The sequence below is a fragment of the Bos grunniens genome, chromosome 11, assembly GCF_055505025.1.
Source record: "Bos grunniens cultivar Pamir isolate PY7600 chromosome 11, Bosgru_T2T1.0, whole genome shotgun sequence".
In the NCBI taxonomy this organism is placed as follows: Eukaryota; Metazoa; Chordata; class Mammalia; order Artiodactyla; family Bovidae; genus Bos; species Bos grunniens.
The window spans coordinates 1,400,335-1,423,622 of NC_141175.1; the positions used below are offsets into that span (position 1 = coordinate 1,400,335).

General features: G+C 55.5%; 1 protein-coding gene across 13 annotated transcripts in view; it reads left to right on the forward strand.

Moving 5' to 3' along the window:
• EXD3 (exonuclease 3'-5' domain containing 3) overlaps positions 1-23,288 on the forward strand; it is a 75,417-nt gene that overhangs the window by 36,169 nt on the left and 15,960 nt on the right. For 4 of the 13 annotated variants that reach the window (XM_086323994.1, XM_086323998.1, XM_086323995.1 and 1 more), the window contains exons 9-18: positions 5,022-5,119; positions 8,808-8,881; positions 8,983-9,021; positions 11,782-11,948; positions 12,356-12,479; positions 12,648-12,858; positions 12,961-13,070; positions 13,538-13,700; positions 13,776-13,939; positions 14,477-14,632. In XM_086323994.1, coding sequence (XP_086180120.1) covers positions 5,022-5,119; positions 8,808-8,881; positions 8,983-9,021; positions 11,782-11,948; positions 12,356-12,479; positions 12,648-12,858; positions 12,961-13,070; positions 13,538-13,700; positions 13,776-13,939; positions 14,477-14,632 — 1,306 coding nt within the window. Of the gene's footprint in view, positions 1-5,021; positions 5,120-8,807; positions 8,882-8,982; positions 9,022-9,753; positions 10,032-11,781; positions 11,949-12,355; positions 12,480-12,647; positions 12,859-12,960; positions 13,071-13,537; positions 13,701-13,775; positions 13,940-14,476; positions 14,633-21,472; positions 22,153-23,288 lie in introns of those variants that run through there. The other 9 variants (XM_086324003.1, XM_086324002.1, XM_086324004.1 and 6 more) reach the window with 6 other exon arrangements.

Consider the following 23,288-nt stretch of genomic DNA (forward strand, 5'->3'; position numbering starts at 1 on the left):
ACTCTGATGCTGGGAGGGATTGGGGGCAGGAGGAGAAGGGGATGACAGAGGATGAGATGGCTGGATGGCATCACTGACTCGATGGACATGAGTCTTAGTGAACTCCTGGAGTTGGTGATGGCCAGGGAGGCCTGGCGTGCTGCGATTCATGCGGTCGCAAAGAGTCGGACACGACTGAGCGACTGATCTGATCTGATCAGCTGAACTTAATGATTTTTTAAAAGATGTTCTCATTCTGTGCCCTGAAAGGGTTCAGGAGCAGTGACACCCTGTAGGAATGATCACATCCAGCAACGAAATCTTGGCTCCTAGAGACCATTCTCCACTGAAAGAAACAAGGGCTCTGTAGGGAATAGACTAAGAATGAAAACAGGAATAGAGTATAAAAGATGGTAACAGAGCACAATACCCTAGATTTGTAACATGCGTGAGTCTTTAGGCTCAGATGGCTTCACTAGTGAATTCCTTCAGACATTTAAGGAAGAGACCGTACCAGTCTTACAAAAATTCTTTCAGAGACTATAAAAAGAAAGAGCACATCCCACCGTGTTTTATGCAGAAAAATGGGGAGGAAAAGCTCTCCTTTACGCTGTTGTGCCAGCTAATACATGGAAAGGAATGATCAAGTTCGGAATAGCCATCTTGTAACTCCCAATAAGATAACTGATTTAGGCACAGATCATAAAGAGATGCTCAGAAGTGAAAGTGAAGTCGCTCAGTCGTGTCTGACTCTTTGCAACCCCATGGACTGTAGCCTATCAGGCTCCTCCGTCTATGGGATTTTCCAGGCAAGAGTGCTGGAGTGGATTGCCATTTCCTTCTCCAGGGGATCCTCCTGACCCAGGAATTGAACCCTGGTCTCCCGAATTGCAGGCAGATGCTTTACCATCTGAGCCACCAGGGAAGCCCATCCCAGATGCTAAGAAAGGAAGATACAAATACAGATCGCCCGTATTGGAAATGAAAAGGATAACATCACTACAGACTCTACAGACAGTAAATGATAATAAATGTTTACAACAATGCAAGTATATTTAACAGCTTAGATGTAATAGACCAAATTCTTGCAAAGCATAGTTGACAAAACCAAAAAACAGAAAATTTGAGGAGTCCTGTGTAGCTGTTCAGTCACTCAGTCGTGTCCAGCTCTTTGTAGCACCATGGACTGCAGTGCGCCAGGCTTCCATGTCCTTCACCATCCAATTAAATAAATTGAATTGGTGGTTTAAAACTTCACCACAAAAAAACTTTAGGCTAAGATGGCTTCACTAGTGAATTCCTCCAAACATTTAAGGAAGAGAGCATATCAATCTTACAAAAATTTTTTTCAGAGACTATAAAAAGAAAGAGCACATCCCAGCATGTTTTATCAGCTAGTTTAAGCCTTGGTACTAAAACTTGAAAAGGACATTAGGAGAAAGGAAAGTTACAGTCCAGTGCGTCTCATGAGCACAGATGCAAAAATACTAAAAAAAAATTATCAATCAAATCAGTTGACATGTTAAAGTGTTAATCAAGAAAAATGATTATACAAGCTCAGAGTGTGAGATAATATTAGCAAACTCATATCTGATAAAGGACTGTTATCCAAAAATACAGAAAGTTCTCTTAAAACTTAGCAGTAAGAAAACAAACAACCTGATTTAAAAGATGAACCAAATCCCAAATAGACGCCTCACCAGAGAAGATACAGAGATGATGCATAAGCCCGTGAGGAGATGCCGTAGATCGTATGTCATCAGGGCAATGCAAATTGAATTATGAGCACGCACCCCTGCTAGCATGGACAGAAGCTGACACCATGCACCCCTGTTAGAATGGACAGAAGCTGACACCACGCAGCCCTGCCTGCATGGACAGAAGCTGACACCACGCAGCCCTGCCTGCATGGACAGAAGCTGACACCACGCAGCCCTGCCTGCATGGACAGAAGCTGACACCACGCAGCCCTGCCTGCATGGACAGAAGCTGACACCACGCACCCATGTTAGAATGGACAGAAGCTGACACCACGCAGCCTGCCTGCATGGATAGAAGCTGACGTCACCGAGGGTTGGTGAGGATGTGGAGCAACAGAAACTGTCATCACCGCAGGTGGGGATGCAGGACAGTGCGGCCACTTTGCAGGACAATGTGGTGGTTTCTTACAAAAGTAAGCACATTCTCTGTTAGGACAAGCCATCGTGTTCCTTGGTATTTACCCAAACGCACTGAAAACCCCTGTCCACACAAAAACTGCACTGGAGTGCTCATAGCAACACTGTTCATAGTTGTCAAAGCCTAGAGGGAACCAAGATGTCCTCCAGTAGCTGACATTTGGGTGTGCTAAGTCACTTCAGTCGTGTCCGACTCTTTGCAACCTTATGCCCATCAGGTGTGCATAAGGTGTAGCCCACCAGACTCCTCTGTCCATGGGATTCTCCAGGCAAGAATACTGGAGTGCGTTGCCATGCCCTCCTCCAGGGGATCTATCCAGCCCTCCTCCAGGGGATCTATCCAACCCAGGGATCAAACCTGCATCTCTTACATCTCCTGCATTGGTAGGCGGTTCTTTACCACTAGCACCACCTAAGAAACCCCCAGTAACTGGAGGGATAGGTAAACTGTGGTCCATCAAGACAGCTGAATACTGTTCAGAGCTAGAAGGACATGTGCCATTAAGTCATGAAAGGATACAGGGGAAACAGATGAAGATTACAAAGTGAGAGGAGATACCTGCTGCATGACAATCTGGAAAAGGGGCACACTGCGGAGACAATTAGAGGATTAGGGATTATGGCTTGTGGCTGGGGCTGGGGTCTCAGGTTTGCACATACACGTGGGTCTGTCAGGTGCGTACATGCGTGTGCCTCTGTCAGGTGTGCACGCGTGCATGGGCCCGTCATGTGTGCACGTGCGTGTGGGTCCGTCAGGTGTGCACATGCATGTGCCTGTGTCAGGTGTGCACGTGCTGTGGGTCTGTCAGGTGTGCACGCATGCATGGGCCTGTCATGTGCACGCGCGTGTGGTTCCATCAGGTGTGCAAATGCGTGTGTGCTTCTGTCAGGTGTGCGCGTGCGTGGTCTGTCAGGTGTGTACATACGTGTGCCTCCGTCAGGTGTGCACGCGCGCGTGGGTCCGTCAGGTGTGGCCGCGCATGTGGGTCCGTCAGGTGTGTACATACGTGTGCCTCCATCAGGTGTGCATGTGTGTGTGCCTCTGTCAGGTGTGCACGTGTGCATGGGCCCGTCAGGTGTGCACGCGCACGTGGGTCCGTCAGGTGTGTACATATGTGTGCCTCCGTCAGGTGTGCGTGTGTGTGTGTCTCTGTCAGGTGTGCACGCGTGCACAGGCCCGTCATGTGTGCACGTGCGTGTGGGTCCGTCAGGTGTGCACATGCATGTGCCTGTGTCAGGTGTGCACGTGCTGTGGGTCTGTCAGGTGTGCACGCATGCATGGGCCTGTCATGTGCACGTGCGTGTGGTTCCGTCAGGTGTGCAAATGCGTGTGTGCCTCCGTCAGGTGTGCACGTGCGTGGTCTGTCAGGTGTGTACATACGTGTGCCTCCGTCAGGTGTGCATGTGTGTGTGCCTCTGTCAGGTGTGCACGTGTGCATGGGCCCGTCAGGTGTGCACGCGCGCGTGGGTCCGTCAGGTGTGTACATACGTGTGCCTCCATCGGGTGTGCACGTGCGTGTGCCTGTCAGGTGTGTCCGTGTGCGTGGGCCCGTCAGGTGTGCATGAGCACTGGGTCTCTGGCGTGTTCCACTGCTCTGTCTGTGTCACCTGTTTGACCGCCGTGGCCTTGTAGCAGCCCTGAGTCAGACAGGTGAGCCTCCCATGCTTTTCTTTTCTGTCAAAGTTGTTCTTGTATTATTCTGGACCCTCTGCATGTGTATATGGATTTCAGAATCAGTTTGTCAGTTTCTACCCCAAAAACCTGCCTGTGCAGAGGGACCCAGTCAGGGCTCGGGGATCTCTGGCCAGCCTGCCTGGAGCCCAGAGGAAGTAGAAGAGCACTTGATGAGTATGAAAGCTGTAATTGAGAACTTCAGAGCGATTCCGTGTCCAGAATAAACCCCACAACTGTGCAAAGAGTGCCTTCGGGACTCAGAACAGACTTGTCCATAAGAACGTGATGGCAGGATGGGGCTGGAACTCTCAGTAAAATGTTTGGAAGATAAACCTGAAGATTCTTCCTAGCCTTTGCAAAGAAGGAAAATCAGAGAGGAAAGGGGTTTAAAAGAAAAAAAGCCAACAGATTCTGTCAAGAACACCCAGCATCCAAATAATGGGGATTCCAGAAAGAAACAGGGAAATGTGGAGGAATTCACTCCAGACACAGTCCTGAGAGGATGGAGAGAGACCCACACCAAGGACCAGGACCTTGAACCCTCAGAAAGAGCAGGAGTCGGGCCCTGGCTTCCTGGAGCAGCGGATTCCCAGTGCAAAGGGAGAGTTGCTTCAAACTACCAGCCCTCCAGTCCAGTGTGAGTTGAAGGGCACCATCCCCAGGTCCATTCCTGGCCCCTGGGAGCTGCGCACAGAGTCACTTTGCCGCAGCCTGGAGGCAGGAGAGGTGCAGTGCGACCTGGACAGGGAGGGGCCATCCGCTTTGCCGTGGGGAGGGGAGTGACTCCTCAGGACAGGTGGCCAAGGCAGCACTCAGACCCGCAAGCATTACCCACCGCCAGTCATACTTGCATGGCTATAATTCTGTGAAAGCAGCTGGTGCCCAACAAACTGGACCAAGGATGCCGTTGTCTGGGGAGGGGAGCCTTCCACGGTGAGGCCTCCGTGCAGAATGCCTAGAGCCGAATCCTCCAGAGGCCACAGTGCAAGGTGGTTCTTGGAAACACAGGGCAGATCTGAGTCATCTCAGAATTATTGAGCAGGGGGCTGTGATGGGCTGCCTTCCTCTGAGCCTTGTAGGAAAACTTGGCTTCTGAACTGTGCACATGTATGATGCTGATGAAAATTAAGACCTTGAAATGCATCAGCTGAGAGAAAGCAGTGCCCACCAGAGCTGTGTGTCTCCCACAGGCAGTACCCGCAGGCGACCCTGCGGCTGGAGAGGCTGAGCCCCAGAGCCCTGGGCCGGCATGTGCTGCGGCTGCTGGAGCAGTACAGCCTGGACCCCGGTGAGTGAGCCCCGCACGTGCTGCTTGGGGGCAGGAGCTGGGTGGGCGCTGCTGGGGTTCCGGGGCCCACTGCCCCCCAGCATTTGGTGTGGTCGGCGTCTGTTCCGGTCTTCTTGCTGCCCTTAGCAGCCTCTCTGCCCTTCTGGGGTGCCCCCGGGGAGTCTGGGCCTCATGGGTGAGGACCACCGAGCCTGCACAGCACTTCCACCCCTCCCCCACAGCGAGCTCAGCACCCTCATCCTGCATCTCAGGGGGGCAGACTTACTGACTGTCTTTAGCTTCACTTCATGAGATCATAGAAGTTCTTCTCACTTCCGGTCTGTGAGTGTTCATCAGAAATGGAGGTGGCATTGTGTCAGATCCTCTTTGCACGTCTTGGGAAGAGGCCGTGCGTTTCCCCCTTGGTCTGCTAATGTGGTGCGTTGACTGACTGCATAACGGTCCTCACGCGTCTGTCGTGGCCGAGTTTCGCCAGGTTGCACTGCCATCTACACTGCCAGGTCTGGCTTGCCAACCTTGCTTTAACCTAAAGGACACTGCATCTGTGTCCGCAGCTGAAGCTGGACACAAACTTCATCTTCCTGACATGTCTGTTTCTGGCTTTGTGTACAAGGTGATGCTGGCCTCTGAAAACACAGTGGATGTCCTTTCTTTTCACAGAGGATGTTTGTAAAAGTTGGAATTCTTTCTTCCTGAGAAGTTTGGTGGAAATGACCTATGAATCTCGATTGCCTTTCCATATGGAAACAGGACTCTTGACTCAGCTGTGGTTTTTTCAAGGACTTTGTCCGTTTCACTTATGGTTCCAAATGTACTGCCGTAAGGTGTCCCTAATACCCTTTGTTATGGCCGAGTAATATTCCACTGTGTGTTCATAACATGGCTGCTTTGTACACCCACCTGTGGATAGACACTCAGGTGGTTTCCGTGCCTCTGCTGTTGTGGATGAAGCTGCAGTCAATGTAGGGCTGCAGATGTCTCTTTGAGGTTTTGGCTCCATAGCCTTTGAATAAACACCCATAAGTGGAATGGCTGGATCGTATGGTAGTTTGGAGAAGGCGATGGCTCCCCACTCCAGTACTCCTGCCTGGAGAATCCCAGGGACGGGGGAGCCTGGTGGGCTGCAGTCCATGGGGTCGCTGAGGGTTGGACATGACTGAGCGACTTCGCTTTCACTTTTCACTTTCCTGCATTGGAGAAGGAGATGGCAGCCCACTCCAGTGTTCTGGCCTGGAGAATCCTGGGGACAGGGGAGCCTGGTGGGCTGCCGTCTACGGGGTCGCACAGAGTCGGACACAACTGAAGCAACGCAGCAGCATGGTAGCTCCGTCTAGCTTCTTTGAGGAACCTCTGCAGTGTTTTCCGTAACGGCCGCGGTGATTTGCGTTCCCATCAACAGTGCCCAGCGGGCTTCCCTGGTTGTGTGGCAGTAAAGACTACACCTCCACCGCAGAAGGCACAGCTCTGATCCCTGGTAGAAGAACTATGATCCTGTAGGCCGAGCAGCCAAAAAAATCAATGCACCAGGACTCCCTTTCCCCACATCCTCACCAGCATTTGTTATTTGTTGGTTTTGATGCGGCGGTTCTGACAGGTGGGAGGTGGTGCCTCTTTGTATTTTGACTTGCGTTCCCCTGGAGATTAGGGATGTTGAACATATTTTCTTGGCCTGTTGACCGTCTCTGTATCTTCCTTGGGAAAATGTCTCTTTAGTTCCTCTGCTTGTTTTTTAAATTCAGATTATTTGGGCTTTTTTTCACTACTAAGTTCTATGAGTTCTTTACATAGTTTGACTATTAATCTCCTATCGATACATAGTTTGCAAATATTTTCTCCCACTCCAGAGGTCTCCTTTCGTTTTGTTGCCCTGATTTTGGTGTTTTTGATCCTGTCAGTTGTATGCCCTGCTCAACCCACTAAACTGAATCTTAGGCCTTCTTTCTTCTTGAGTATATACCCCAAGTTCAGCATGTGTTATTGTTCAGCTCAAGACTTAATTTCCATTATAATTTTTTTCTTTTACCTATAGAGGAACTAGCAGTGTGTTTGTAATTTCCAAGCTGTGACATTTTTGGTTTTCCCTTCATCTCACTGTGATTAGAGGCCATGCTTGCTGTGATGTCAGCCCTCTGATTGCGTTGAAATGTGTTTTTGAGAAGAAATCTAGCTTCTCACCTTTGGAAGCATCTCTCTTCCTCTGGCCACTTTTAGTATCTTCTCTTTGTCTTTGGTGTTCTGCAGTTTCACTGTGAGGAGACTCATTAGAGGTTTCTCTTTATTGTTTTTACTTGGGATTTATGGGACTTTGGGATCTATGGATTGGTGTCTTCAATCCGTCCTGGGAGTTTTTGGTCATTATTTCTTTTGGATATCGCCTGTTCCCCCTTCCTTGCTCTGGTCTCTTCTCTGCATGTATGTTGAGTCCATGCTGTTTTTGCTGTGCGGCTGCCCTCCTGGTGTGGGCCTCTGAGTGGACAGACCCTGTGCCCTCCGTGGGAGGCCAGTCAGCCATGGTGCAGGGTGGGGACTGCTCGCCCCTCTGCCCTGCGTGCACCCAGCCCTCTCTTCCTGGGCCTGGATCTGGGTGGAGCCCCCAGGCATCTGGCAGAGTCAGCGGGACCCACCCAAGGTGGGTGGCTGAGTCTGGCTCACCTGCAGCTTTTCCTGTAAAAGATCTGTTTCCCAGAGGAGCGTGTGGGTGTAGATGAACCAGGCGGTCCAGAGGAGGCCTGAGGCTGACGCTGTGTCCGTGGGCTTTTGACAGAGCATCTTGTTGGCAAAACGATGTGTAACATCCTAGAGACCAGCTTCAGGAAAGCTGGTTTCCATCTCCACTGGAGGGACACTGAATTCTGCGGCAGTTCTGGCTGCCTTTTTTCCCCTTCCTGACCATCCTCTCCTGCCTTGAGCACTTCATTCATCCATCCCTTCCTCCTGCAGTCTTGTCCCCAGCAGCCTGTGGGGCTCGGGTCTGGAGCCCTTGGCATCCTGCATTCCTGCCTCGGCTGGAAAGGGGCGAGAAGGCTGCCGGGTGGTGGGCAGGCCCTGGCCCCAGGCAGCCCTGACCTCTGCACTCTTGGACAGCATCCCTGCAGTGAGGGTGCTCCCTGAGCTGGTTGCAGGGTGCTGGCTGGGGTGGCCACACCCCTCCAGAGCAGGGGGTCCTGGTCAGGGTCTGGTGGAGGCCTGCAGGTAGGCAGGCTCTGTGGTCAGCACCCGCCCCCAGACCACAAGGCTTCGAGGACAGCTGGCCCCAGGAGGGAGAAGCAGCAGCTGGTAGGAGGACAGGGGGTGAGTAGACAGTGGGCACCCTTCCCAGGCCCCCTTGGACTCTGAACAGAATGTGAAGGTGAAGCTGACAGGTCAGCATAGTTTGTAAACACAGAGCAAGACGGGCCCCTTTCTCAAGAAACTCATGTTGGGGCATGGGGAGAAACAAAAGCACCAGCTGCCTGGAAAAAATGCAGGAAAGCCCCAAGCAGTGGCAATCCAGGAGACCCCAAGGGAGGGCAGGCCAGGGGCTCCGGTGCCTGGCCCGGGGCGGGGCGCCCTCCTTTACAGCCAGAGTGAAGGCCTCTTGCGAGGAATGTGCCAGGTGCGGTGGGGCAAGAAGACAGCGGGAGCCCCCCAGCCCCGGCCTGCACTCGCTTGTCCACCCAGCCCGGCTGGAGCCCACCCTGTCTTTCAGCCCTGTGTCCCAACGCGGTCACTCAGCAGCGCCTGGCTGCCCTGCGGTACCTGTGCTACAAGCGGCTGGTGGAGGTGCGTGGCCCGGGGCAGGGCGGAGGGAGCTCTGAGCGAGGCCTGCTCTCTGCTCCCGGAGCTGCTGATAGAAAAGCTCACACTGGTGTCCACTTTTGCAGAGAAGCATGTCCCAGGAGAGCTGGGCTGAGCTGGTGCAGGTGAGCTCGGAGGTCCTGGCACATGATGATCCCCTGTGGGGCAGGGTGGGACACAGTTGGAACGGCCAAGAGTCCAGGATCCTCCTTCCCCCACCGCCTGTGGACAGAGCTCCCAGGTGCTAGAGGGAGAGAAGTTCAGAGAAAATTCTAGACTGTCCTTGGGCACCCTGCTTGCCATGGCTCTGTGATCCGAGGCCTGGGGCGCCCACAGACCCTGAGAAGGAGACAGCTGCCCCTTGGGGTGATACAGGGACACAGAGGGCCGGACTGAAGGTCCAGTCTCAGGCTGCCATCCCCTCAGGACACTGGCCTGCAGCCTGTGTCCCCAGTCCTGAGCTGGAGGCGGGGGTTGTCATGGTGCAGAACCGTCCCCAGCTCTGGGCGAAGTGGCCTGGGAGGAAGGTGGGCTCTCGGGGGCTGCTGGGGGGCCATGTGCGGGGCAGTCTGCAGTGGTCAGGAACCAGGGCTCTCCCTGCTGAGCGCCTTGCGGGGTCTGCCAGTGGGGGGCGGTGCTGAGCCACCCCTCCCCTGCCCTCCCCCCAACCCGAGTGACCGGCCAGGGCTGGTGAGTCATCATAGAGGAACGCGGACCCCCGGGCAAGGCCCGGAAGGCCGGTCCCCCCTGGGTGCCAAGGCCGAGCCGGCCGGAAGGGCAGCGGACATCCTGAAGAATGTGGAGGGGTTTCCACATATTGTCGTCCACGTGGGAACCCACAGCCTGCGGGAAGCGGCCACCGAGGCTGCTGGGGACAGAGCTGTGTGGGGAAGTGGCCCCGCCTGCCGGCCGGCACAGACTCCTCAGAAGGGTGGGGTCCACAGCGGCCTGTGGCCTCTAGGAGCCCCCACCCCCACCAGGACCTCTATAGGCCATGTGGGCCTTCAGACAGATGGACAGAGACAGGAGACGTGGCTTCATGAGCCCCCACGGCCCCTGCCTCCCCGAGGACAAGTGGAGGCCCTGCAGCCTCCCCCTCCCCCAGCACAGCGGTGCCAGGGGAAGGGGTGAGCAGGTGTGCAGGGGAGATGCAGGCAGAGAGCAGGGCCAAGAAGAGGGTGCCCTGGGAGGCGGTGCTGGTCCAAGCCAGCTCGGTCATGAGCCTCAGCCATGGGGACTGCTGGTCTCCAGAGGAAAGCCGCCTCCTTATGAAGAGCTTCAGGGCCTGACAGGGGAGGTTGGGACCAGGCGTGAGGGGGAGGCCGGAGCCAGGTGTGAGGGGGAGGCTGGACCCAGATGTGAGGGGAGGCCGGGACCAGGTGTGAGGGGGAGGTTGGGACCAGGTATGAGGGGGAGGCCAGAGCCAGGTGTGAGTGGGAGGCCGGAGCCAGGTGTGAGGGGAGGTCGGGACCAGGTGTGAGGGGGAGGCCGGAGCCAGGTGTAAGGGGGAGGCCAGAACCAGGTGTGAGGGGAAATGGGGACCAGGTGTGAGGGGGAGGCAGGAGACAGGTGTGAGGGGGAGGTGGGGGCCAGGTGTGAGGGGAGATGGGGACCAGGTGTGAAGGGGAGGCAGGAGCCAGGTGTGAGGGGGAGGTGGGGGCCAGGTGTGAGGGGAGGTCGGGGCTGGGTGTGAGGGGGAGGTGGGGGCCAGGTGTGAGGGGAGATGGGGACCAGGTGTGAAGGGGAGGCAGGAACCAGGTGTGAGGGGGAGGTGGGGGCCAGGTGTGAGGGGAGGTCGGGGCTGGGTGTGAGGGGGAGGTGGGGGCCAGGTGTGAGGGGGAGGCTGGAGCCAGGTGTGAGGGGAGGTCGGGACCAGGTGTGAGGGGAGATCAGGACCAGGTGTGAGGGGGAGGTCGGGGCCAGGTGTGAGGAGGAGGCTGGAGCCAGGTGTGAGGGGGATGCTGGAGCCAGGTGTGAGGAGAGGTCGGGACCAGGTGTGAGGGGGAGCCCGGGGCCAGGTGTGAGGGGAGGTCGGGGCCTGGTGTGAGGGAAGATAGGGACCAGGTCTGAGGGGGAGGCAGGAGCCAGGTGTGAGAGGAGATGGGGACCAGGTGTGAGGGGAGGTCGGGGCTGGGTGTGAGGGGGAGGCGGGGGCCAGATGTGAGGGGGAGGCGGGGGCCAGATGTGAGGGGAGATGGGGACCAGGTGTGAGGGGGAGGCGGGGACCAGGTGTGAGGGGGAGGCGGGAGCCAGGTGTGAGGGGGAGGTGGGGGCCAGGTGTGAAGAGAGGTTGGGGCTGGGTGTGAGGGGGAGGCGGGGGCCAGGTGTGAGGGGGAGGCTGGAGCCAGGTGTGAGGGGAGGTCCGGACCAGGTGTGAGGGGGAGGCAGGAGCCAGGTGTGAGGGGGAGATCAAAGCCAGGTGTGAGGGAGAGGCTGGAGCTAGGTGTGAGGGGAGGTCGGGACCAGGTGTGAGGGGAAGTTGGGGCTGGGTGTGAGGGGAGATGGGGACTAGGTGTGAGGGGGAGGTAGGGAGCCAGTTGTGAGGGGAGATGGGGCCAGGTGTGAGGGGGAGACGGGGGCCGGGTGTGAGGGGAGATGGGGGCCGGGTGTGAGTGGGATGCCGAGGCTGGGTCAGGGGGAGGTCGTGGCCGGGTGTGAGGGGGAGATGGGAACTGGGTGTGAGGGGGAGGTCAGGGCCAGATGTGAGGCGGGTGGTCTGGGCCAGGTGTGAGGGGGAATTCAGAGCCAGGTGTGAGAGGGAGGTTGGGGCCAGTCTGAGGGGAGGTCAGGGCCAGTCTGAGGGGTGGTCTTGGTCTGGGGCCTGACAGGATGGGCCCACCCCCTTGGGGCCAACCCTGTGGAGCAGCCCACATCCCGTCCCCCAGGGCCTGGTGGGGCAGGACGAGTGCCTGCAGGAGCAGCTGTTACAGCTGCTGGCCTCTCTGGAAGACGTGGCCATGGTCGCCCAGTGTGCCCTGGATCTCTCGTTGCCTGTGGAGCGACTCCCAGCCACAGTAGTGGCAGAAATGAGCCAACTCAGGCTCCAGGAGAGGTGAGCATCCCCCAGGCTCTGGGGGAGGGAGACCAGAAGGAGGACACGCCCTTGGGTCCCTACCCTCGGAAAGTGACTGGGGGCTGGGAGTTAGAAGTAGGGAGGGCCGAGGAGGGGGTGCAGGGCGCGTGAGCGGTGTGCAGACACACAGGCAGGTCCTGCTCCTCCTCAGGTTCCAGCAAAGACCCAGCAGCCGGGTGCCTCAGCCGGGCCACATAGCCCCAGGAGAGGACCCGGGGGGGGGGGGGCCTGGGGACCTGGCTGTCCCCAGTGTGCAAGGGCAGATGCGTAGGGAGCAGACCCCGAAGGCCCCGGGCACATAACGGCCTTGAGGGCTCCCCTGGCCCTGCAGCCAGCTGGGGATGTCAGGGGGGCAGCAGGGGCTCTGCAGCTCTGCTCCTCCCCAGGACAGCCAAGGCACCTTCAGAGGACAGGCGGGATGACTGCTACCAGCTGCCTATCTCCAGGGACGACATCTACTTCCTGGCCTCCTGGGAGGAGCTGGCCAGGCATGAGGACACGCTCCTGCAGGTGTGTGCCCAGCCCCCTTGGGCGGCCGGCGCCAGGGGCTGCTCACCACGGCCTCAGAGGGCTCCGGCCACACTGGCATGCACGGCTGGGCCAGCCCTTGCCACAGAGGCTGCCTCCCCTGGACTGCAGCACTTGCCTCGCTGCTCCAACCAGCCTCTCTGTCTGCAGCCGGGCCAGGTGGTCGGTGTGGACCTGGAGTGGAGACCATCTTTCGGCACAGGCGGCCGGCCCCGGGTGTCGCTCATGCAGGTGGCCGTGGAGGGCCGTGTGTTCCTGCTGGACCTGCCCCGGCTCTCAAGTCCCGCAGGAGGGCAGGGACCCCGCGCCTTCTCCCAGCTGGTGTCCCAGCTGCTCTCAGACCCCTCCATCACCAAGCTGGGTGAGTAGCACCCGCCCTCGCCCCAGCCCTGAGGGACCTGGGGGAGGGTGTGAGACTGGCCTCTCTCTTGGCCCCCGTCACAGCAGCATCCCCCAACTGCAGGTTATGGGATGGCGGGGGACCTGCGGAGCCTGGGTACGTCCTACCCAGCCCTGGCACAGGCTGGGCAGAAGCTGCAGGGCGGCCTGGACCTGCTGCAGGTGCACAGACAGGTCAGCACTGGGCGTGGGCTGGGGGCTCCCTGCTCTGCAGAGCTACCCGCACAGCAGCTCCCGGCAGCGGTCTCACTGAGGACTTGTTCCTGCCTGGCCCCAGCCCTGATCCCTGGCCACAGGTCACCAGGGACCCAGAGTACAGGGTCCCTCAGGAGAGAGTGTTGCCACACATCCCCACACTCCCCAGGGTGAGCCAAGCTCTGCCCCTGCCTCCAGGATTCTCAGCACACCCCTGGGGGTTAAGATGTGGGCCACAGAGCTGACTGGTGGGTGGGTGACCCCAGCCCTGAGGCCCTGAGACCCCGAGACAGCCTGCCTGGGCCTCCAGCATTGCCTCTCAGGACACTGTCCATCATGGCGGGCACAGGGCCTGTCCAGGGCCCCCCCGTGGGGCAGCCAGCCGTGTGCAGTGCTGTCTGCCCTCCAGGGCAAGCGCCTCACCCCCAGGGGGTGCTGTCTTACAGATGCGGGTGGCGGACAGGCCAGCCCCAGCTGTGGACGGGGCCGCAGGGCCGCGGGGCCTCAGCCTTCTGGTACAGCAGGTGCTGGGCAAGCCGCTGGACAAGACACAGCAGCTCTCCAACTGGGACCGGCGGCCGCTGGGAGAGGGGCAGCTGGTCTATGCAGGTGGGCGCCACCTCTCCCGTCCCGCGACCCCACACCCCCCACACTGGAGGCTGAGGCTGACCTTGCCCACCCTAGCTGCAGATGCCTACTGCCTGCTGGAGGTGTACTGGGCGCTGTGCAGAGAGCCTGCCCGCTTCCACCTGCCAGGGGCCCTGCCCTGGAGCCTGAGGCTGGGACGCAGCGAGAGACACGGGACTTGGGAGCCGCCCCTGCAGCAGGCCTCGGCCTCTCCCTGGCAAGTAGGTGAAGCCCCCTAGGCCCTTTATAAGGATTCTCATGGGAAGAACCATTCTCCTTAAGACTGGGACCTCACAGGGTTGGAGACCTGGAGTAGGGGTTGTGTCCATCCACACCGGACCCTCTGCCCCAAAGGAAAGCAGGCAGGGCAGGCGGTTAGTGTCCTACAAGAGGAGGGGTCCCCAGCCTGGCATGGCCCCCACCAACATCCAGGGCAGCCTCTGGCTATGTCCCCGTGTGCCCCCGCCCCCCGCCAACATCCGGGGCAGCCTCTGGCTATGTCCCCCTGTGCCCCTGAGACCCTGGCCCACTCCAGTATGCACCCCACCCCCAGGAGACATGTGCCAGCCCCCTGAGGTCCTGGGTGGTCTGGGGTTGTGTTCCCTGCTTCCCTGCTGTTTTCTGTACTGAGTACACATGGCTCACAGGCGCTGAGCGCCTGGGAGCCCTCCCTCCCCGCCTGCCCCCTGCCCCCTGCCCCAGACCCTGCCCGCCCGCGTGGGCCAGACGCCCGGCTGCTGAGCCAGGCTGTGTTGCAGGTGCTCTCGCCTGAGGACGCGGCCCCTGAGGTCCCGGCGCGGGCCTTCCGCGTGGTGTGTGACAGCATGCTGGGGGGGCTGGGGCGGACCCTCCGCTGTCTGGGCGTCGACGTGCGGGTGCTGCACTCTGGGGAGGACCACCGGCAGGCCGCCGAGGTGAGCGGGCGCGGGCCCCCTGCGTCCCTGCGCGGCCCCGGGGGTGGGGGGGGGTGTTCGTGGCGGCAGCAGCGCCCCAGCTACGTGACCCCCCATCCCGAGGTGGGGCAGGGCTCCCCCGGTTGCCGGGTTGGAGACGTTTGTAGCTGTCCAGCGCCTGTGGTCTGCAGGCTCCTTTGCAGGGTGGGCCTGGTGCGGGCAGACCCTGGGTGCTCCCGGCCCCGAAAACGCCGCAGCGTACCCTTGGGGCCCTTCTCTCCGAGAAGCTGGTGCTCACACCCGGGGAGGGGGCGAGGGGGAAACACAAGCCCCAGGGCCCTGCCGAACACAAGCAGAGGTCTCAGAATTCAGGAGTGAGGATGTGACCGGTAAACGTTCTTTACTGGGTTCACTGAGATGTGGTTCCCTCTCCCCACAATTCACGGTGTGCTTTGCGCAGCTATCTCCACTGGGGGTTCTAGACCGTTCATCCCCCCGCCCTCCCGTGAGGGGGCCCCCTCCAAGCCCCGCCCACTCCCGGCCAAGCTCCGCCCCCGACCAGGCTCCGCCCCTCCAGGCCCCGCCCCTGGCCCTGGCAGCCTGATTTCTGGCTGCTCTGGATATTGCATGCCAGCGGACTTGTGCTGATGGCCTCTTGGTCCTGGCTTCTTTCACGAGCGTGGTATTTCCCGGGCTCGTCTGTGTTGTAGCATCTGTCAGTGCTTCAATCCTTTTTACAACCAAATAACATTCCATCGGATGGACCACAGTGGATCCATCCACCGGCCACTGATGGACACCCAGGCTGTTGTAACTTGTGCAGCCACAAGAGAGCACAGAGGTGGCCAGGTCGAAATTACGTAACTATGTGTGGTTTCTTCTATGCATTTGGACACCTTCTTCTGGGAAGGGTCCCCAGGCTCAGCAGGCGGGCGACTGGGGCATGGGGCGGGGAGGGGATGATGGGAGGAGTGGGGTCTGAGCTTGGCAGGCAGCCCTTCCCTGAACACTGGACAGCCCGCTGGATGTTTCGGCAGCCTTCCCACCCTTGCTAACGAGGAAGCTGGGGCCAGAAGAACAGTGGGGCTTTCTGCCCAGGGATGCAGAGGTAGGGCTGAGCCAGGAGGAAGCATCTGCCTCCCGAACCAGCCCCCACGTCCACCTTCCTCAGCCCTGGCCCCTCACAGCCAGGTCTTCCGGAGGCCTGGTCCTGGATCCCAGGGAAGGAGGCGTGATCGTGTCAAGAGTGGCTCTGGCCGCCGTCCCTGTCGGAAATCCCTCAGTCCTCCCGCTGGGGTTGTTTCTAGCTTACAGAGGCTGAGACAAGAAGGCCAGCCTGGTTTCCTGAGGATCCCAGACGAGGTGTCAGCAGTCACAGGGGCCAGGGAGCACAGGGCACCCCCAGAGCCTGGCCACTCCCACCCCCGCAGAACTCAGTTTGAGTTCACACTTAAGTGGCTGCAGCCACAGAGGCAAACCAGTGGACACGGGAGCCAGGAATCGGTTTCTGTAACAGGCACCTCAGACGCAGCAGGGCCGCGGGAGGGGCAGAGTCTGGGGACCTGCTGGGGTCAGGATGGCCCAGATAGAGCAGGCGCTAAAGCCCAGCAGGACCTAGACTAGAGCCAGGGGGTTGGACCTCAGAACCTGGAACATCGCAGTCTTGAGGCCCCAGGCCCAGTGCCCTCCCGAGGGGTGTGGCAGGTGAGGTGCTTCTTCCTGGGAACACGGCTGCAGCTCCAGCCCGTGGCTACGGACTGACTCTGCCCACTTTCCCCTCGGCCTTGTGCTCGGAGCTCCCAGGGCCTGTCCTCACGGCTGCCATGCCATGGCGGGGTGGGGGGAGGCAGTAGTGTCACTCACGAAGCGTCCTGGGCAGCAGGCGATGTGCCCGCCTCTCTCACACCTGTGATGCTCTCTGGTGCGGGTGGAGCCCTCTGGCATTTTCTGGAGAGACTGTCTCTAGCCAGGGGACCTACCACATCCTGTTGATGTCTTCTCTTCTGTGGCTCTTTCCCAACCATGTGGTCCCTGTGCAGACTCCCGAGGAGGTGACCTGGCTGTGTTGTTCAGCAGGGTTACCCTGTGGGTTTTGTTTGCTATGATGAGCTCCGTTAACACTTATCAACATGCTTTTAAAGAAGGCCAGCAGCGCTGGCGAGGGAAGGGAGGAGGCTCCCGCCCCCGCAGCAGAAGCTCAGGGGCTATGTCCGCGCTTGCAGGGAGCAGACCTTTCAAGGATGAGCCAGGGTACCAGCCAAGGATCAGCCAGGCTGCACTAAGGTGCCTCCCAGTCGTCCTGCTGCTTGGGGTCAAGTGTGAGTGGGGCGGTAGAGTCCACCAAGCAAAGAGCCGTCCGTCTGGCAAAGAGGAACCGGGCGTGATGACGGGAGGTTCGCAGCCCATGCAGATGCAGCAAGAGGCCAAAGTTCAGTGATTGATGGCTCCCCGGGCACGGCAGGAGCTGAGGAACGTGCGGGCTCCCCGGGCACGGCAGGAGCTGAGGAGCGCGGTCTTGCTGAGCAGCCACCCGCCTGGCAGGAGCCCGCTCCGCTCAGGGTCTGCCTGATGGCCCCGCCCTCCCCCACCATCTGCGGCCAGTTCCTTGCAGCAAACCTCAGTGTGCCTCTGGCTGGCTCCACTGCCCCAGGGACCCGACAGACAGGGGCACCAGGACAGACACACATCCATGAGCGTCATCTGAACGGCTCCGGTGTTCTGCGCCTGGGCCACTAACCTGGTAGATTAGGGCACTAAGGACCTGTCTCCACGGGTAAAGGGGTCACCAGTGTCCCTGGGCTGTTGTGGCCTTGCTCCTCAGAACGTGGCCATGGGCTTCCCCGTGGAGGCCCTGCAGGAGAGCCGCAGGGCTGGCTGGTGGGCCGGGAACCATGCCCAGGGCTGTGTCCCGTGAGCGGCCGAGGTCGCCGCTTCACTGTCCTTCTCACCAGTCCTGTCAGCAGGCAGTCACGCCTCACAGTACTCTTGCTCACCTTTCTCCAGGTATCGGTGAAGCCGGGCATCCTTTCTTGTGCTTGCTCGCTGCCTGTGCCCCTGTGAAGGGCCCCTGGCGGAAACCCGCAGGCCTGACCCTGGCCTTGGAAGGCCCACTGGGCTGGCACAGTTGGTCTGCAACACATGATGCTGCCGTATTTTCTGCTGGTACACAGAACTGCACGGACCTTTAGCTCTCAGTTGCCTGAGAGTTGAGCTTACCTCTGGAAACCTCGCAGAAATCTCAGTTCTACTGAATTGGCTGTCAGTTCTTGGGGTCTCCTTTGCAGACAAACCATCTGTAGACAGGGATAGTTTCATTCCTTCCTCCCCAGGTTTTACGGGTCTCATTTCTGTCCCGTATCCTCTCACAGCAGTCAAGGCCTCCATGGTGGGGTTGAACAGATGGAACTGTGGCCGGCTGTCTCAGTTCTGACTTAACAGGGGCTGTTTCTCTATGACATGTGGTGCTTGCCAGGCCCCCACACCAGGATGCAGGCTCCATGTCTGCTGCACATCTTGCCATGAAAGAAGCTGAATTCTACCTGACATTGCCTCTGCAGCCACTGAGATCATCCTGGGATCTGTGCACGCGATGAGCCTTTTCAGTTTGGAGCCAGCCTTGCATGCCAGTTGTACCCAGCCTGCCAGCATGTCACGTGGCTGGACCTGTCTTCAGGACCATTCTGACACAGGACTTCTCCTGCTCACCATCTTCTCTTCTGTTTCATAAACAAGCTGGGGAGTTTTCCCTCCTCTCTGCCACTTTGAGTAATATTTGGATTTTTCTCTCAAACACTGGCTGAGTTCCTGCAAGGCCGCCTTAGCCTCGTGTTTTGGATGGAGGAATTTAGGAGTTTTGGATTCTTTTCACTAATGGTTTTAGGACTACTTAGTCGACTGCATCTTCTTGACTGCATCTTCTTGGGTCGCTCGGCAAGCCACGCCCTCCTCTGGAGCGCGTTCCCTCACTCAGTGCCTCGTGCACGCGGCCGGGTCTCGCTGCTCTGTGAAGCTCTGGCGTGCCTCGCGGCCATCAGTTTCCGATTGATGTTCACTTGGGCTTCACCTGTTTCCTGATCTTACAGAGTGTCTGTCACTTGAATAAGTCCCTTCAAATAACTGGTATTTGGCTTTGTTGATCCTTTCTGTTGCATTTTTGTGTTTTTTTAATTTCATTAATTTCTTTTTATCTTTATAGTTTCCTTCCTTTTGCTTACTTGGGGTTATTTCCAAGAGGAGGGCTTAGCTCTTTAATTTTCAGCCTCTTAAATCTTACGATGTAAACATTCAGGACAGTAACTTTTTCTTGAAGTAATATTTTCACTGCATTCCATCCATTTTGATATGTAGTATTTTCATTACTTTTCAGTGCTAATAATTTTTGAGTTTCGAATTTGAGTTCAAATTACTTATTTGAAAGGCTGTTTTTCAGTTTCAGAAAGCTTGGGGTTTGGGAGCTTTTTAGCATCTTTTACAAATCGATTTCTAACCTAAGTGAATTGTAGTCTATATACTGCCGATTTAGACATTTGTGAGGACTAGCTTTGTAGCCAAGCAGACCATGCTTTTTATAAACGTTCCACGTGGACTTAGAGAGGCCACAGTCTCTTCCGGTCACGTTCTCGTCCCTCTCTTGCTTTGGCACGCTCAGTAGGTCAAGCTTACTCAATATCTCCTCAAATCGTCTGTATCTTGTTTTGTTATTTTTCTGCCCGCTTCTATCAGTGACCAAGAGAGCTGTACTGAAGTCTCAGTGGACACTGGGTTTTTCAGGTTCTCCTTGTAGTTACGTATTTGCTTTACCTGTTTTAAAGTTGTTGTTAGTTGCATATGCACACAGCTTTTAGAATTCTTGTATCTTCCTGTTGAGTGAAATGTTTATGAGATGAACCTCTGGCTCTACTAACACTCTTTGCCATAAGGTCTATTTGGACTGATATTAATACCGTTACTCCAGCACCCTTTGGTTAGTATTTGTATATCACTTTCTCATCCTTTTGCGTTCAACCTTTCTTTGCTCTTGTTATAGTTTCCAGCTGTTTTTTAAAAAATCTAGTCTGACAGTCTTTGTTTTTCAACCTGTCAGTTTCATCCATTTACATCTGTGGTAATCGCTCATTTGGGTTCAGTTGTGATGTGCTAATTGCTCTTTCTACCTCTCCTACTTTTTCTGTTCTTTTTTCTCCTCTGTTGCTTATATTCTTTTCTCTTTTTTACCCTTGTTTCTATTTTTCCCTCTATTAATTTGAAAGTTATAAATCCTATTTCTGTTCTTTTAGGGGTTAGCCTGGAAATTTTAGCATGTATATTTGAGTTAACAATGTCTAAAGTTAAAATTAATCAGATCAGATCATTTTAGCTTTCTTACCTGCTTTCCATCTTACTTTTATTTTCCAGTATTTTCAGCACATTGTGGTTTTTCTTGGTTTTGCAAATTAGACATTACATTTCTTTTATATATTCAGTGACTCTTAGAATTTATGATGTATGGACATGCATAGGCACTCCGAGAAAAGGCAAACTTTTTTTATCAAAGGGATTTCCTTTGCTATGACCTTTCATTGGGGCCACTTTTCCTTGAAAATTGTGTTTCCTCTCTGTCCTGAAAGAGCGTGCTGGGTTTGTGACTGTGGCCTGACGGGCTCTGAGCAGAGTCCTCTGCTCTTCTCATTGCTGTTGGACAGCTGCCTTCTTGACTGCCCTCCTGCCTGGATCTTTCTTCATATTTACCTCAATTATGTGTGTTTGTTTTTGATTCTGTTTTTATTCATCACACAGATGTGTGTTTGTTTCCACTACAAAGTAACCACTTGCTTTATTGCTTTTATTCTTTTATTGTGGAAAATTGATCATCGTATCCGTATTTAAGTGTACAGCTCAGTGACGTTAAGTATGTTCACAGTGTGTGTAACCATTGCCACTATCTATTTCCACAACTTTTCTTCATCTCAGACTAAACTTCTATATGCATTAAATAATCATTCCTCATTTACCCCTCCCCAGCCCCTGGTAGGTACTGTTTTACTTTCTTTCTCTATGAATTTAGGCCCTCTAGGGGCCTCACTTAAGCAGCGTCATATAGAGTCTATCCTTCTGCGTCTGGCTGATCTCACTGAGCGCCATGTCTTCCAAGTGCATCCACGCTGCAGCCTGGATCAGACTTTACTTCCTTTTTAGGTCTGAGTAAGCTCCACCATGCACGTGTGTGTGTGTCATCTGCCGATGCACACTTGGGTTGCTTCCATTTGGCCGTTGTGACTAGTACTCCTGCGTTTACTGTGAGGTACACGCATCTGTTCACGTTTCTGCTCTCAGGTCCTTTGGACCTGTACCTGGCAGCGGAATCGCTCGATCATGCGCTAACTCTGTTTAATCTGAGGGACTGCAGCAGTCTTCCACAGGCAGCCGCACTTGACATTCCCGCCAGCAACGCGTAAAGCTTCCAGATTTCTGTACTTTCCTATCAACACTTATTTTCCTTTTTAAAAGTAAAGCCATCCTAAGAGATGTGAAGTGATTCCCAGTGTACCCCGTTTCCCTGATGACTCACGTTGAGCATCCTCACATGTGCATATTGGTCATTTGTGTGCCTTCCCTGGAGAAGTGTATTTTCTCCAGAGAAGAAGAAGGGCAAGGTCCCTTGCCCACATATTAACTGGTTTATCTGCTTTTCCTGCCATTGAGTTGTGGGAGTTATTTATATATTCTAGATGTTAATCCCTGATCAGATACATGATTTGCAAATATTCTTCCCCATTCTGTGGGTTGTTTTTTCACTTTCTTAGCAGTGTCCTGTGATGTACAAAAGTTTTTTAACTTTGACAAAGTCCAATTTATTTTTAATTGTGTTGTCTTTGCTTTCAGTGGCACAGCCAAGAAATTGTTGCCAAATACAACGTCATGACCATCCCTGGCGTTTCCTTCCCAGAGCTGCAGTGTTCAGCTCTCACGCTAGTCAGCTGGCCCCTCACACTCTCCAAAGATAACACACGAAAAGGAACCAAACTGGACATGTCACAGCTGTCACCTCATCAATGCGCACTGCGCCCCTCGTGGCACGTCGGCTGGCTCCTGAGCCCTTTTGACGTGATCCTTGTAAACTTTGATAACTTCTTCGCTGTCCCATCTAAAGAGACGCTCCAGCTCCTTAGATCTAGAATCAGCTATTCCTCCAAAGCTCCCCGGTTCCTTCTAGCACGAACCCTGTCTAGAAATCAGCCTGCATGAGGGCGCTCACAGCTGCAGGGTTGGTTCTCATTTCTAGGCCTTTGCGGTGGGCGGAGGGATGAAGTACCTCTAAATATATATAACACCCATCAAGGGAGTCAAGAAGATCCCCCGGAGAAGGCAATGGCCACTCACTCCAGTATTCCTGCCTGGAGAATCCCATGGAGAGAGGACCCTGGAGGGCTGCAGTCCATGGGGTTGCAAAGAGTTGGACATGACTGAGCAACTAATAAAACATCCATCAAATATATATAACACCCATCCGAAGTTTTCCATTCAGGTCTAGGGTTTATTGGGTGATCTGCTTAATTTTCTCCCTAATCTCCTTTCTCTGAGCTGAAAAATCCTACCACCACACCAGCATTACCCATCTGTTTTATGTCACAGTTCACACACAAACGTTTCAGAATAGCCATGTTGACGTGCCATCACCAACGGTGGTGTTACTGCAGGGTGTATTCCAGTTTGGTCTGTAGCCCCAGAGTTACCTGGTCAGTTCACGGTGGCTTCGTGGCATTTGCAGTATTTCTCTATTTGTGGTTCATTTGTTTCATCTTTTTTGGGTTTATCAGATCAGATCAGATCAGTCGTTCAATCGTGTCCGACTCTTTGCGACCCCGTGAATCGCAGCCCACCAGGCCTCCCTGTCCATCACCAACTCCCGGAGTTCACTGAAACTCACATCCATCGAGTCAGTGATGCCATCCAGCCATCTCATCCTCTGCCGTCCCCTTCTCCTCCTGCCCCCAATCCCTCCCAGCATCAGAGTCTTTTCCAATGAGTCAACTCTTCGCGTGAGGTGGCCAAAGTACTGGAGTTTCAGCTTTAGCATCATTCCTTCCAATGAACACCCAGGGTTGATCTCCTTCACAATGGACTGGTTGGAGATCCTTGCAGTCCAAGGCACTCTCAAGAGTCTTCTCCAACACCACAGTTCAAAAGCATCAATTCTTCGGCGCTCAGCCTTCTTCACAGTCCAACTCTCACATCCATACATGACCACAGGAAAAACCATAGCCTTGACTAGATGAACCTTTGTTGGCAAAGTAATGTCTCTGCTTTTGAATATGCTGTCTAGGTCATAACTTTCCTTCCAAGGAGTAAGCGTCTTTTAATTTCATGGCTGCAGTCACCATCTGCAGTGATTTTGGAGCCCAGAAAAAGAAAATCTGACACTGTTTCCACTGTTTCCCCATCTATTTCCCATGAAGTGATGGGACCGAGCTTTAACCCAACTTTTTCACTCTCCACTTTCACTTTCATCAAGAGGCTTTTGAGTTCCTCTTCACTTTCTGCCAGAAGGGTGGTGTCATCTGCATATCTGAGGTTATTGATATTTCTCCCGGCAATCTTGATTCCAGCTTGTGTTTTTTCCAGTCCAGCGTTTCTCATGATGTACTCTGCATATACGTTAAATAAACAGAGTGACAATATACAGCCTTGATGAACTCCT